Genomic DNA, 14,212 nt, shown 5'->3' with positions numbered 1-14,212 from the left:
CCTCCTATATTATAACTTCTAGTCCTTTGGTACAGTTGTCAGCTACTTAAAAAGGAGTTTTAGCTTATTTATCCTGACAATTTCAAGTTTTATGCTGATACTTAGAGTAATTATTTTGTCCCATTTCCAGCTGTTATGTGCAAAGCTTGTTATGTAACTTTGAGGGAGTCCTACTGATTCTGAGACTAGATGAGTACCAAAACATCTAATAAAGCTTAGATACTTATGGTGCGGTCACTTTAGCAAAACTTTGGCTCAATTTTGCAGGCAAGAGTAGGTCCATGTCCATGAAGCACCACTTACTGAGGGGGCTTTCACACTGGGCTCGTTTGCCGTGGTCCGAGCCCGGGCGCGATTGTTCCCGGTGCCCCCCGGTCTGGTTTCACACTCAAATTGATTCTATCGAACCCTGGTGCATTTCCATTCATCTTACGTCATCACAGACATGCACGGCGCATGATAGAAAACAGAACGCGGGTCAGTAAATTTTTATTTATTTTTTATTTGGTGCCATTGTGTGCAGCAGAGTAAACGACACTTGAGTTTACTGTATATGCGTCGTATGTAGATGGTTTTCCGCTGCTTGCAAACAGACTATTTTGAGGAGACAGCTGATTACAATTTATTTACCATTCTGTTTGCACTTGCAAAGCGTGAATACACTGCAGTCTCACACCTGCTCGATTCCCAGGTACATCATCAACACTATCATAATGTTTTTTATTTTAGTAAATATATTATAATCGGCTAAAACGCTTGCGCAAGTTACTTTACTTCCTGAACAAGTGCGCACTTGAGTCCATGTTGCTTTCATATTCACGGGAACCGTGGCACAGTTCGAGTGCAACTGAACTAAGGCTTCAGGTTGTCTCGGGTTCAGTACCCCTGTGCACACCCGGGTTCGCATGACAGCTTTCACATTAGTGATTTTTCATGTGAACCGTGCCCTGTTTCGAACTAAACTGCCAGTGTGAAAGCCCCCTGAGAAGCAGTTTTAGATCGGTAAATGTGTCAAATTTTATAATGGGTAGTGCCGTCAACGTTAACGCATTAACGCATGCAATTCAAAATCCTTAATATGTTAAAATAATCTAACGCAAATAATGCATTTAAGTACTGAAGCACATGAAACTGTGGCATGTAATTTACGTCATGCAGTAAGATGATCTTAAAAGTTGAGAGATTATCACACTGAGCATCTACAATGGCGCAAGCACCTGTGACCCTGGTAGATGGAAATTTCAATTCTAACCCTTTAACCTGATTTTGCTTCTCTGCGATTAGATCATTTTAAGCTGCTTAACTCTGGGACATTTTTCAGTCCAATGATCTTGTAAGCAAATTCATTCAAAAAATCAGTCCAAACAGTGCTAACGTAAAGAAAACCTTGTTGATTACATCAGAAATGGCAGAGAGAATAGCGACTCACGTTGCATTTTCATTTAATTATTCATTCCAGTGTGTGTTATGCTTTAAAGCACAAGCTCTGTCATATTCTAAGATTGTTTCTAAAGAGTGCTAGCCCTCATGCATCACCCTATGGAATGTCAAAACATACCACTGCTGTATGGCAGTGTTTCTAGGCTAGATAAAGCAAACCAGCGTCTTGCTAGTAAAGTTTTGATTGATGAGGATTGCAATCAAGGTAAATATAATTGTGGTGACATACAGTCCATTATATGAATGTGCACTCTCGATGCACTGATCACACATTGTATTTATGTAAATGTCACACATTTCAGTACATTCACATTGTTTCCACACACATTCAGGATAATATTTTGATTTGTCATGTGTATGTTGCTGTGTTTAGTAATTCTGAATGGGTCCGTGTATTGTCGTAGGTATCTGCAGTCAGGTCAAGGTTGTTGGATTATGTTCTCTTTTTTTGGCATCACGATGTGGTCCTGTTCTGTATCGCAACAAAAGTGTGCGATTAATCGCAATTCAAATTTTTAATCTATTGACAACCCTTATTATGGATAAAAACAAGTATGTCAATTGGTAATATTCCCTCTGCCATTACCCATGTTTCTGTTCTGTGGGACAAAGAAAGTCCTGGCCTTTACAACCTTCCTCCCTTCCTTGTGGGCCAGGTATTAGCCACATGAGGTACAAGAGCAGAGCTTTAAGGTTTAGCTATTTGAATTTCTTTGACAAAACCCATAGAGAATACTTGCCTGGGAAGAACATTTTAAACTGTGACCTTGACCCACCACTACATCCAGGCGGAGCATATACGTTAACAGCAAAAAAAATAGTTTCTCACTATCCTTGACCTAAAAACTCGACCCCTAGGGAACCACAGGGGAGCTTCGGCTCTACTACCCCAAAGCAATCAGGGAAAAGTGCTCTCACCCTGCCTGGACTTATCCAGGATCCAAAGACTCCCAGTACTCAAAAAGGTGCCCAATAACAAGAAGGGATGCTATAAGGCACATTACCTTAACTTGTTAGGTTCTACATGGATCAGCTAAGATTCCAACGGGGAACGGAGGACCTTTCTTTAAAACCTTAGGCAGTTTGGGAGGGTTCCATTCTTTGCTTAACCGTAAAGAGCAGTTCCCAAAGGGAGCCTGCCTGTGTGTGTGTGTGTGTGTGTGTGTGTGTGTGTGTTACCTAAGCAGCTACAACCTTTGATACTGCTGCCCTTCCATAGGGGGCCTCAGGATACCTAAGAGGCCCACCTCAAGGGAGTCACCAGTGAGCTAACCCTACTTAAAGACCTCAGAGGGAGACACCGAGGGAGGCAGCCTGACCCTCTTGGTTAAGGCACTCATCTAAGACCTGCTACAGCCCACACTTGATTAAATTAGAACAAACAATAGTAAATGACATCAAACATCCTCAACTTCTTAGCATTGTCTACTACATGGGTCAACTAGAGAGTCAATTCTCTAGTTAAAACCCAACAGTAGTTGATGAGGGAAGCAAACTAAGCAGGGGGGATAATGCCCTACAATACTAGTTCACCCTGCATCCACATTGAGTAAGGTACTCAAAGGAGAGCAAAGGCCTTATTTCAGGGGGAGGGTTGGAAGGGGAAGGAGGAGGAACACTTCCCTCAGGTCTTGTCTTTTCATTCCAGTGTCTCGCCTCCTCTGTGCTCCACTCCTCAGAGGAGGTGCACGAGTGGCCACACTCTCCTGCTGGCCATGCATCCAGTCATCATACTGTGATGGGCCTGAATCCCTAGAGGTTTTGGGCAACTGACCAATAGAAGCGGCTGTTTGTTTGGTGACTCCGAGGGCCAGACCCGTGGTGCAGCGCAACTCAGCAATCACTTCATGAGACAGTCTCTGCTCCTGATCCAAATCTCTCAGCGAATCCGCCTGGTATGCCTGCAACACGTCATCATATGCATGGCACCACTGGCCTGACCCGCTGCTGCATACGCACTGCCATCTAAATACAATGTGGCCTGTAGTGGCCTAGACGGCAGGGTTGGAGCCTTCAAAGAGGATGTATCTTTAACAGGAGGCATCCTCAAATATCCTCTTTGTGCAATCCCCCCACATTCGAAACATTTGAATATTGGAAAGGATAGATGCGGGCTGAATTAAATCTAGTAGTGGCACGTGCCATAAAATCCAACAATTCCTTGCATGTGGGGCTGGCAGGCTGAAAGGGCTCAATACAAGCAGTATACTCGCCCACTTAAGAGTCGGCACATATCGATGCAACAGATTGCTCGAACCGATTACTGAAGAATGTGAAAGAGTCATACCTTATTCAAATTCCTCAGCCAGCTCAACCCATGATCCTCTGCCCTCCAACCTCCATTGTGCCTCTGCTACTGAAGGGCCTTCCTTATTGCAAATTTCTCACAACGGCCACATTCAGAAATGATTGCACATGCTCTACCCCTTAACACCAAACATATTGATTGTGTGTGTCCTCAAGTGTCAAAAAACCTGGGCCACCTATGCACACACTTCCTGAAATGCTGATGATGTACATTGCAGGTGCCTTCTTATACTCATGGGTGATCTGGAAATGATGTCCTAGACTGTCGTTGGCCAATGAAATTGTCGTATTTGCACACATGCTTCAGACACTTGTCACACTGATGGCATTCCCCATAGCGTCAATCCAAGACGCAGTATTGAGTTCCACTTTAAAAGTGAACTGTTTTTGCATGCAGTGTCTTGCCGCATAACGTACAATCTTTTTTTTTCTTTTTCAAATTAGATTTTGTCTAATCAAATTCTTTTTAGAATGATTATGTCTCCTCCATGAAAACTGCCTAGCAAGTAGCATGTTTATGTAGAAGTGACGTAACTACAGCCTATTTGCTATTAAAAGGGGGAGTATCCTTTCAGTATGCCCCACCCAAACATCTTGTTTCAATAGGAAATATGTCAATGCAAGAAAGAAACAATTTCATTGTGTCTCTAAAAAGCCTGCTGGGGAAACTAGCTCACTTCACAATGCTGGTCTTGTGTCCATTTTTTGTTACCTCTCTTGGAAATTGATATATTCTGACCAACTTGCTTTTGCCTTCTTTCCTAGGAAGTGTGTAGAGAGCTCTGGTGCCTTAGCAAAAGTAATCGCTGTGTCACCAACAGTATACCCGCTGCAGAAGGAACGCTGTGCCAGACCAGCACCATTGAAAAGGGGGTAAGTCACTGTGCCATGAAGGAAAAAACTTTATGCAATGGGAAAGGTTATGAAATGGCAGGTAGTGGGAAACAGACTCCTCATGGCTCTGGGTGTGGTGTCTAACCCTGCTCTCATTGTACCAGATATGGGAATAAGAATGCCCATTCCCAGTGTTCACTCATGCACACAGCGTTTGGGTCATCAGTTCACATTTCTGCCGGTCCAGGTTAGAGAGAAAGTTTTAACAAAGATTATGGTGGCCATTGTCCTCACGCGTAGGATGGCTCAAGAAGAAGAATGGAAGAGGACCATGAGCTGTCGATCTTTGTTACCATTCGCTCAGTGGATCTATTTACTGCCAAGCTCTTGTGCGTTGTCTTGGACAAGCAGCGAGCCCCAGGTTGAGCCGCTGTTTTTTTTTAGCGGGTGGCGTACTTATGTCTGCCCCTGGCTGGGTCAGCATCAAAGGAATACGAATGTCAGCCATTTCTTACCCAGCATGTAATGGAGTGGAGGCCCTGCCAGCTCCAGAAAGATGAGAAATGGAAAGGCAGAGAAAAAGAGGTGACCACACATGCTACTGAATGTGCTTTCCACCATCAGCACTGATAATGAATTTGTCACATCGTAAAGAATGGCTGTTGAACACTACAGGAAGCACAATGCCAGAAAGCCAGCTATTCTGCCATTTAGGACTCTCTTCCACTTTTTTTCATGTGATGTGACAACATGAAATAAAAATTAACTCTATTTGCTTTCTTAATAAATGCCCTGATTTATCAGTGCATATTATTATTTTATTTATAAAATAAAAAAATCACTATTCTTTAGTAATAAATAATATGTGTAATAGTGATATATAATTTACTTTTGGTGAGATCCTAGCCAATAAACCAACCAATAACCAGCCATTTTGTTTTAATCTGCATCGGCCGACAATCGTGTCCACTGGGCAGATTATTAAAAATTTGCTGACTCTTGAATCAGTTCCATAAATTATAATAAACAATTTGTGTATTCATTTTTTTTATTTAAAATTAAATGAACACAATTTAAAATATGAATCAAAAATACATTATTTTATTTAATACATTTAAAAATCCAATTATGTATGTATATGTTTATATATTTGAGTCACAATGCAGTATGGAACTCCATGAAGGATAAATGTGATGCTGTGTATTAAGTAGCGTAATCATGCTGCATACTTTTAAACAGCCTTCAAAGTATGCATATGAACCTACCTTAAAGGGATAATTCACACAAAAATGAAAATGTTGTCATCATTTACTCATCCTCATGTTGTTCCAAACCTGTGTGAGTTTCTTTCTTCTGAATACAAAAGAAGATATTTTAAAGAATGTTGGTAACCAGACAGTTGACAGCACCCATTGACTTCCATAGTAAGAAAAAAAAAAACATTATGGCAGTCAATGGGTGCCGTCAATTTTCTGGTTAGGTTTCAGAACAGATCTAGGCTTCAGAACAGAGCGTCTGTTAGATAAGACATTCTTTAAGAGGTTATTTTGGACCTGCCTGCTAGTGTCTTAGCACACTACCCTGATTTCAGACACTGGTAGCTGAGGACACAGCCTTTCCCTTGCCAAGTTCTTCCTGTCTGTGGACGAGAGAAAGAAATAGAGTCTGAGAACACGAACATACCATCCAGACAGAGGGAGAGAGTTAGAAAGAGACAGAACTTAACCTACTGACACAGTTGCACAGTGACGACAGTTTCCAGCGTCTCCAATCGTTGTCCTCATGTCCCCTGGGTTGGATGGATTATGAGGTCGAGTGCTGAGAAGATTCCATGTGGTCCTGAAGCATTATAAATCCTTGAGTCTGTTTTTATTCTGGAGAAGATTCAGATTAGGGACAGTAGGTGAAGACGCTGTTTACACAAAACAAGATTTAGCCAGGAGATTTCTCTGACTTAATTACTGTATCTTGACACACGGCAGCAGTTGTACAGTATCACCCTGACATCTTTAATGTATTTTTGAAAAAATTAGTAGATAGGACAAAAAAAATCTTGTCATTGACCTAAATGTCATAACAATCATGATGCACCAGTCTGAATATGCATGAACATAATTTCAGTAGATTTTGTATTGAAATTTGTATTCAGTAGAATTTTTCTATTGAAATGCAGTGTTCATCATAGACGCCAATCCTGTGGGTGTTTGGGGGATCCAGCACCCTTGGAAATGGCCAACCGCCCATGTAAAATTATGAGATATTCCCATATTCTAATTGTAACCAATCAAGAAATCAACTGAGATTTGGGAACGCTTGTGCTTTCTGGGGTTTTTTTTGCACGATGATGAATTGCATTTTCAGTAATTAATTGCAAAATTATCAGGTATCAGTGACTTACAACAACACTCATGAAAAGAATATGTTTTTGTTTGGTTGGTAATGTATTTGCAGTCTGTTTGTTTTTTTGTTTTTTTTCACAAGACAAGAATAACAATAAATTCATCGCACTGAGAAAAAGACGGCACTCTTCAAAAACTAACACCAAGTATAATTAATTATTGAGTAATGAACATCTTAAAATGTTTTAAGGAGCTTTCACAAGTTTACACTTACAAATAATAAGATTAAAAGAGTATATGTATTTGGCGTGCTTTCCGAGAGGAGGCCTCCGAGCTCTGAATTTGGTCCAAACCCAAAGTATTCCCCCCATATCCCTGGCTATGATAGGAAGCAGCCGGGGTGGCGGAGGGATGCAGAAAACTATTAAGTAAGATAGGTGAGTCAGCCATATATATATATATATATATATATATATATATATATAGATATATATATATATATATATATATATATATATATATATATATATAGGCCTCCTCTCGTGCTGATTGGAAAGATCATTTGAACGTGCTCCTCCCGAACTTTGTTAATAAAACATAATTTTCTTGCGTATGTGTTTGTATTACATTCTTAGCTTAGTTATAAATTGCTTATCGTAACAGAGTTGAATAAAGATGCATTTACATTTGGCTTGGTTAATGTATGTGAGTTTCCAATAAAAAAAAAAGAGAGAAAGACGTGATGGCAGTTGTGGGTGGTTAGGGGTCTGAGCACCCACCGACAAAAACATAAATCAGTGCCTATGGTTTCAATAGATTTTAGAACTATGACGGGGAGAAGATTTTAGAAGAACTAATTTCTCCATATCTCTGTGTTAGTGGTGTTATCAGGGTGAATGTGTGGCGTTTGGGACATGGCCGCAGAGCGTGGACGGAAGCTGGGGACCTTGGACAACCTGGGGCGAGTGCAGTCGTACCTGCGGTGGTGGCGTCTCATCGTCCATGAGACATTGTGACAGCCCAGCGTAAGTAGGCAAAGTAAGCCAGAACAAAGCTGAACAGGTCCCTATTTAGTCCATCTCTCTACTGCTCACACTAGTCTGATTACTGTCTCACCTTTATAACCTTTATAACAAAGATGTGCACAAATCAAAACTAGATTGATTACACATCTTAAGTTGAGACATACTGTTAAGGTGTGGTCACATTTACCTTTATTTGGTGATTTTGGTGGTCGTGTTTTTTTTTTTTGTCCAGGCAAAATCCAGTCATTTCATTAGGAATCAATGATCTTGAATTTCACCTTAGGGCGAAAAACTTTTTTCAAAGGGTTTTGCAGAAAAAAAAAAGATTTTGCAAAGGGTTCAAGTTGGTAATGTAAATTAGATGTGTTGGCCAACAGAAAGCTGCTTTCCGATGTAAGAATTAATAGTTATTAATTTAATTAATTTATCTACTGTACATCAGCACTGGAGTAAACAGTGATGTCATCATCCAGCTCAGTTCAGTTCACATACAGTAGTGTCAGTGCAGGCAGATCAAAACACTGTTGAATATCAAATGTCAAGTGTCCCCAACTAAGCAAGCTAAAGGCAACAGCAGCAAGGAACCGAAACTCCAACAGGTGACATCAGGTGGCAAACAGGTGTTAAAATGGAGAAAAAAACCTTGGGAGAAACCAGGCTTAGTCGGGGGACTAGTTCTCCTCTGGCGAACAGCGCATTATTATGATTCAGGCAGCTATCATAAGTCCGATGGGATCGCAACAGTCAAAGTATTTATTCTAGTTCCATCCAGTCAAGGATCATATTTATCACGCCGGTATGGACAGTTTGTTGAGGAACTGTGCCACTGGCTGTCGTGTCGATGAGGCCTTCACAGTGGATGATCTAGTTGACTCAATCTCTGCTGACACTTCAGGGCTGCGTTGTGGTCATGTCAAGGTGCAGGTCCTCAATCTCACCTGGATACGGCCCAGATCCGGCTGACTACGGTAAACCTTGGGATAAACATAGAGACTAATATTAGTGTAGATGCCATTCTTCTTCTGATGTAACGAGTACATCTGGTGTTATAGGAAGTGTTCCCGGTTCCGGCTGATCTAATTTATGCAGCCTAACAATCCTTTAATGGATTTGAAAACATAAATTGAAAATGTGTTATGTGTATGCCAGGTTAAAGAGATGCGTTTTTAGTCTAGTCTGCTAGGAAGATTGTTCCAGAGTTTAGGCGCCAAATAGGAGAAGGATCTACTGCCTGCGGTTGATTTTGATATTCTAGGTATTATCAACTGGCCTGAATTCTGAGATCACAATAGACGTGAAGGACTATAATGCATTAAGAGCTCACTCAGGTACTGGGGAGCTAAACCATTTAGTGCTTTGTAAGTAATTAGCAAGATTTTAAAATCTATATGATGTTTAATAGGAAGCCAATGCAGTGTTGACAGAACTGGGCTAATATGGTTATACTTCCTAGTTCTAGTAAGAACTCTAGCTGCTGCATTTTGTACAACCACCCAGTAGAGCGTTACAGTAATCTAACCTTGAGGTCATGAATGCATGAACTAACTGTTTTGCATTTGTCATTGAGAGCATATGTCGTAGTTTAGATATTTTAAGATGGAAAAATGCGGTTTTACAGATGCTAGAAACATGGCCTTCAAATGAAAGATTGGTATCAAAGAGCACACCCAGGTTCCTAACTGACAACAAAGACTTAACAGAGCAGCCATCAAGTGTTAGACAGTATTCTAGTTTATTACGTGAAGAAGTTTTTGGTCCAAAAATTAGAATCTCTGTTTTTTTCTGAATTTAGTTGTAGAAAATTACTGGTCATCCAATTTTTATATCAGCTATGCATTCCGTTAATTTTGTGAATTGGTAAGATTTGTCGGGGCTCGAAGAAATATAGAGCTGAGTATCATCAGCGTTACAGTGAAAACTAACACCATGGTTCCTAATGATATGTCCCAGGTGTAGCATGTACAGAGTGAAAAGCAACAGTCCTAGTACTGAGCCTTGCGGTACTCCATATTGAACTTGTGATCGATATGACATCTTTTCGTTTACTACTACAAACTGATAACGGTCGGTTAAGTATGATTTGAACCATGACAATGCAATTCCACTAATGCCAAAATAATTTTCGAGTCTATTTAAAAGAATGTTGTGATCGATAGTGTCAAATGCAGCACTAAGATCCAGTAACACTAATGGAGAGATACAACCTCACAGATACCATTTATTTCTAAAAAGGAACATAGTTGTGATGATACTGCGTTTTCTAGTATTTTTGACAGAAAAGGAAGATTTGAGATCGGCCTGTAATTAACTAATTCTCTAGGATCAAGTTGTGATTTTTTAATAAGAGGTTTAATAATAGCCACCTCAAAAGTTTTTGGTATGTATCCTAGTAATAAAGATGAATATTAAGAAGAGGATCTATGACCTCTGGAAGCATCTCTTTTAATAGCTTAGTCGGTATAGGGTCTAACATACATGTTGTTGATTTTGATGATTTAACAAGTTTAGACAATTCATCCTCTCCTAAAGCAGCGAATGAATTAAATTTTTCCTCAGGGACACTACAGTGCACTGTCTGACGCGATACTGTAGTAGACGGTTGCATGGTTATAATTTTCTCTCTAACATTGTCAGTCTTGCAAGTAAAGAAGTTCATAAAGTCACTACTGCTGTGCTGTTTGGTAACATCAGAGGATCAAGCTTTATTTCTTATTAATTTAGCCACTTTATCAAATAAATACCTAGGGTTGTGTTTATTTTCTTCTAAAAGATTTGAAAAATAGGCAGATCTAGCAGTTTTTAATGCCTTTCTGTATTCAATCATTCTCTCTCTCCACGAAATGTGAAAAACTTCTAGTTTTGTTTTCTTCCAGCTGTGCTCCATTTTTCTGGCTGCTCCCTTAAGGGCCAGAGTGTGCTTGTTGTACCACGGCGTTGGATTCATTTTCTTAATCTTTTTTAAGCACAAAGGAGCAACTGAGTCTAATGTGCTGGAAACGACAGAGTCAATAGTTTCTGTTGCAACATCGAGGTCTTCTAAGCTGTCTGGTATACTAAGGTGATGAAACTGATCAGGAAGTTTATTTATAAAGCAATCTTTAGTGGTAGAAGTGATGGTTCTACCATATTTGTGGCAGGGAGGCAGTTTAGCAGCCTTGACAATATTAGATCTAAAGTATGATTACGACAATGAGTGGGTCCTGACACATGTTGTCTAACTCCAATAGAGTTTAGAATGTCTATAAATGCCAATCCCAATGCGTCTTTTTCATTATCTACATGGATATTAAAATCACCAACAACAAGGACTTTATCCGCAGCTAGTACTAACTCTGTTAGAAAATCAGCAAATTCTTTGATAAAGTCTGTATGGCGTCCTGGTGGCCTGTATACAGTAGACAGCACAAATGTCAACTTACATAATGTTACATAAATCACCATCATTTCAAAGGAATTATATTTGAAAGACTTTTGAGTAATACTGTAAATATTACTATAAATTACAGCAACACCTTCCCTTTGCCTTTTCTGACGAGGATTGTGTCGATAATCGTAACCTTGAGGGCTAGACTCATTTAAAGTAATGCAATTGTCTGGTTTTAACCAGGTTTCTGTCAAACACAGCACATCTAGATTATTGTCTGTGATAATATAATTTACAATAAGTGCTTTTGAAGAAAGGGACCTAGTATTCAATATCCCAAGCTTTATCATTTGTTTATCAGTATTATCTGTTTTTTTTATTTGTTGAACATCAATTACATTTTTACCCTTAAATGGGTTTGGAAGTTTTTTGTTTTTACTAATTCGGGGTACAAACACAGTCTCTATGTGATAATATCTAGGTGAAAGAGTTTCTATGTGTTGGGATTTATCTGACTTCTGTGATGTGAGACAGCTAGCAGATGGTCAGTTTAGCCAGTCTGTCTGCTTCCTGACCTGGGCCCCAGTTTGTCATGTTTCAGCTCTAAGACTATGGTGCCATATTACTAGAGAGAAGAGCAGCACAATCCCAAGAGGGATGAATATCTTTTAAACAGGTCAGGTCTGCCCCAAAAACTTTTCCAATTGTCTATGAAACCTATATTATTCTGCGGACACCACTTAGACAGCCAGCAATTGAGTGATGATAATCTGCCAACTGATGATAATCTGCTAACTGCTACCAGTCAAGTCTGGAATAATTAATTACTTAATGTTATTTAATGCTTAATGTTTGTTTTTGAGATAAGTCTCACCAGAGACAGTCAAATTACAATAAAATTAGTAAGGGATGGCCATGGAGCTCCTTGAATCCCACCCACGGATACTTGCCGCCTTGAGGGCTCGGCGGCGGCTGGAGCTGAGGGCTCGGCGGCGGCTGGAGCAGAGGGCTCGGCGGCGGCTGGAGCAGAGGGCTCGGCGGCGGCTGGAGCAGAGGGCTCGGCGGCGGCTGGAGCAGAGGGCTCGGCGGCGGCTGGAGCAGAGGGCTCGGCGGCGGCTGGAGCAGAGGGCTCGACGGCGGCTGGAGCAGAGGGCTCGACGGCGGCTGGAGCAGAGGGCTCGACGGCGGCTGGAGCAGAGGGCTCGACGGCGGCGACTGGCGGCCAGGAGTAGGCAGGACCGTTGAAGCGGTATGTGCAGGGTTCTGGGTGAGGTGAGCTGGCGATGCCTGATACGTTGCTGATGGGGCTGGACTGGGACTCTGGTTCTTTTGAATTTTACTGACTTCAAAGTTAGAACCATTTAAGGAGAGAATTAAATTTAGAGAATCGACTAAGGAGAAATTACAGGCTGGTTCGTTATAACGAATTACGTCCCGGTCCAGTCCCATCAGAAACACAACGTTAATACAGGCATCAGTCCAGCTCACCAAATTGGAAACCTCCAAAAACTCCTCCACATACCTCTCCAACGGCCTGCCACCCTGCCGCAAACAGCAAAGTCTTTCATCCGCCTTTAGAGATTCAGGATGCACGGGAGTCAGTAGAACACCCATCCTTGAATAGTGGAAGTCCTGTCAGTATGGGTCGGTTCTTCTGTTACCGGTGTGTAGTGCAGGAGAGACAAGACTTAAACGGACATCCACTATACAGGGTTTTAATGGAGAACGCAGGAGAGTATACACGATACACACATAAACCACAACAAAGAACCGACAGGGAGTGAAGGGAGTGAGTCCATTATATGGGGCGTGCTGATGAGGAGGTCCAGGTGAAGATGATCTGTGATGAAGGGGAGATGACAAGGGAAGTGAGTGCAGGTGTAGAGAACAGAATGATCATGGGAATTGGAGTTCTGGAGACAAGGGATCTGTGACACACAGGAATAAATTACATTTTAAAATATTTTTTAAATAGAAAACAGTTATTTATATTGTAATAATATTTTACAATATTAATCTTTTGCTGTATTTTTGATCAAATAAATTCAGCCTTGGTTAGCATATATGACTTATTTCAAAAACATAAAAAAACATAAAAAAAAAAAAACGTAATTACGACCGGTTGTGCATTTCAGCTGCAGAAAAGGTGTAACAATCCCAGGCACTGTATTAAAAATGTTTTTAATATTTTTCTAAAATATTAAATGTTGCAATGTTGAGAGAACCCTTACTTAATTTTGTTAAGCAAATATAATTGATATTTGTTGCTCCAAAATTATTTTACTTTCGACTTTTGCCATTTTTGTTCTTGCCAATTTCTCCAAACTTTTCATAGGTAGCCACAGGAGCTCAAAATAGGTTTGGATGTAGATGGAGTTTAGGTTTCATTCCCAGCGGTTGCGGAAATGTCTATCCTCACACTCTTGCTGCAGACAGTGGCGGGAGTGTGGCCGGTGTAATATGTAACACCTGTGTAAGATGATCGGCCCTTAAAACCTGGCTACCCGAGAGAAAGGAAACCCAAGCACTTCAAGCCAAGCTGCCCTGGAAAGCATTCATTAAGAGCGGGCCCTGAGAAAACAACGCAACCAGCCACTCTTGGTGCCAGACGGCACGGAGGGAGGCAGAGGAAGATGGCCAGGATCACCTAAGTCTTGGCAAACCTCATGACGCTGCCCTCATGGGTTAAAATAACCTGCTGAGAAATGGCCAAACAGCTTAGCCGTTCACTGAGAGAGACCTGGATACATACATTAAGTATTTATAAGGCAATGAGAAAAAGTGCATATTGCCCTGCTGGTCATAACAACCTGAACAGACACTGGAGATAGTACAAATGTCTTGAGCTCTCTGTCAAACAAACACAAATGGAAAGTGCTTTTCATATTTTCTTGTGGGTTGAG

The 14,212-nt window shown here is 40.8% G+C and overlaps 1 protein-coding gene across 1 annotated transcript in view; it reads left to right on the top strand.

The window, feature by feature from the left end:
- The window catches only part of adamts6 (ADAM metallopeptidase with thrombospondin type 1 motif, 6), a 96,705-nt gene that overhangs the window by 37,976 nt on the left and 44,517 nt on the right, over positions 1-14,212 (top strand). The window contains exons 11-12 of the mRNA XM_067395681.1: positions 4,513-4,620; positions 7,800-7,945. Of these exons, the coding sequence (XP_067251782.1) occupies positions 4,513-4,620; positions 7,800-7,945 (254 nt within the window). The remainder of the gene's footprint in view (positions 1-4,512; positions 4,621-7,799; positions 7,946-14,212) is intronic.

Source organism: Chanodichthys erythropterus, chromosome 10 (genome assembly GCF_024489055.1).
Source record: "Chanodichthys erythropterus isolate Z2021 chromosome 10, ASM2448905v1, whole genome shotgun sequence".
NCBI lineage: Eukaryota > Metazoa > Chordata > Actinopteri > Cypriniformes > Xenocyprididae > Chanodichthys > Chanodichthys erythropterus.
Note: the sequence above shows the minus strand (reverse complement) of the source record. Positions and strands in the feature narration are given on the sequence as shown.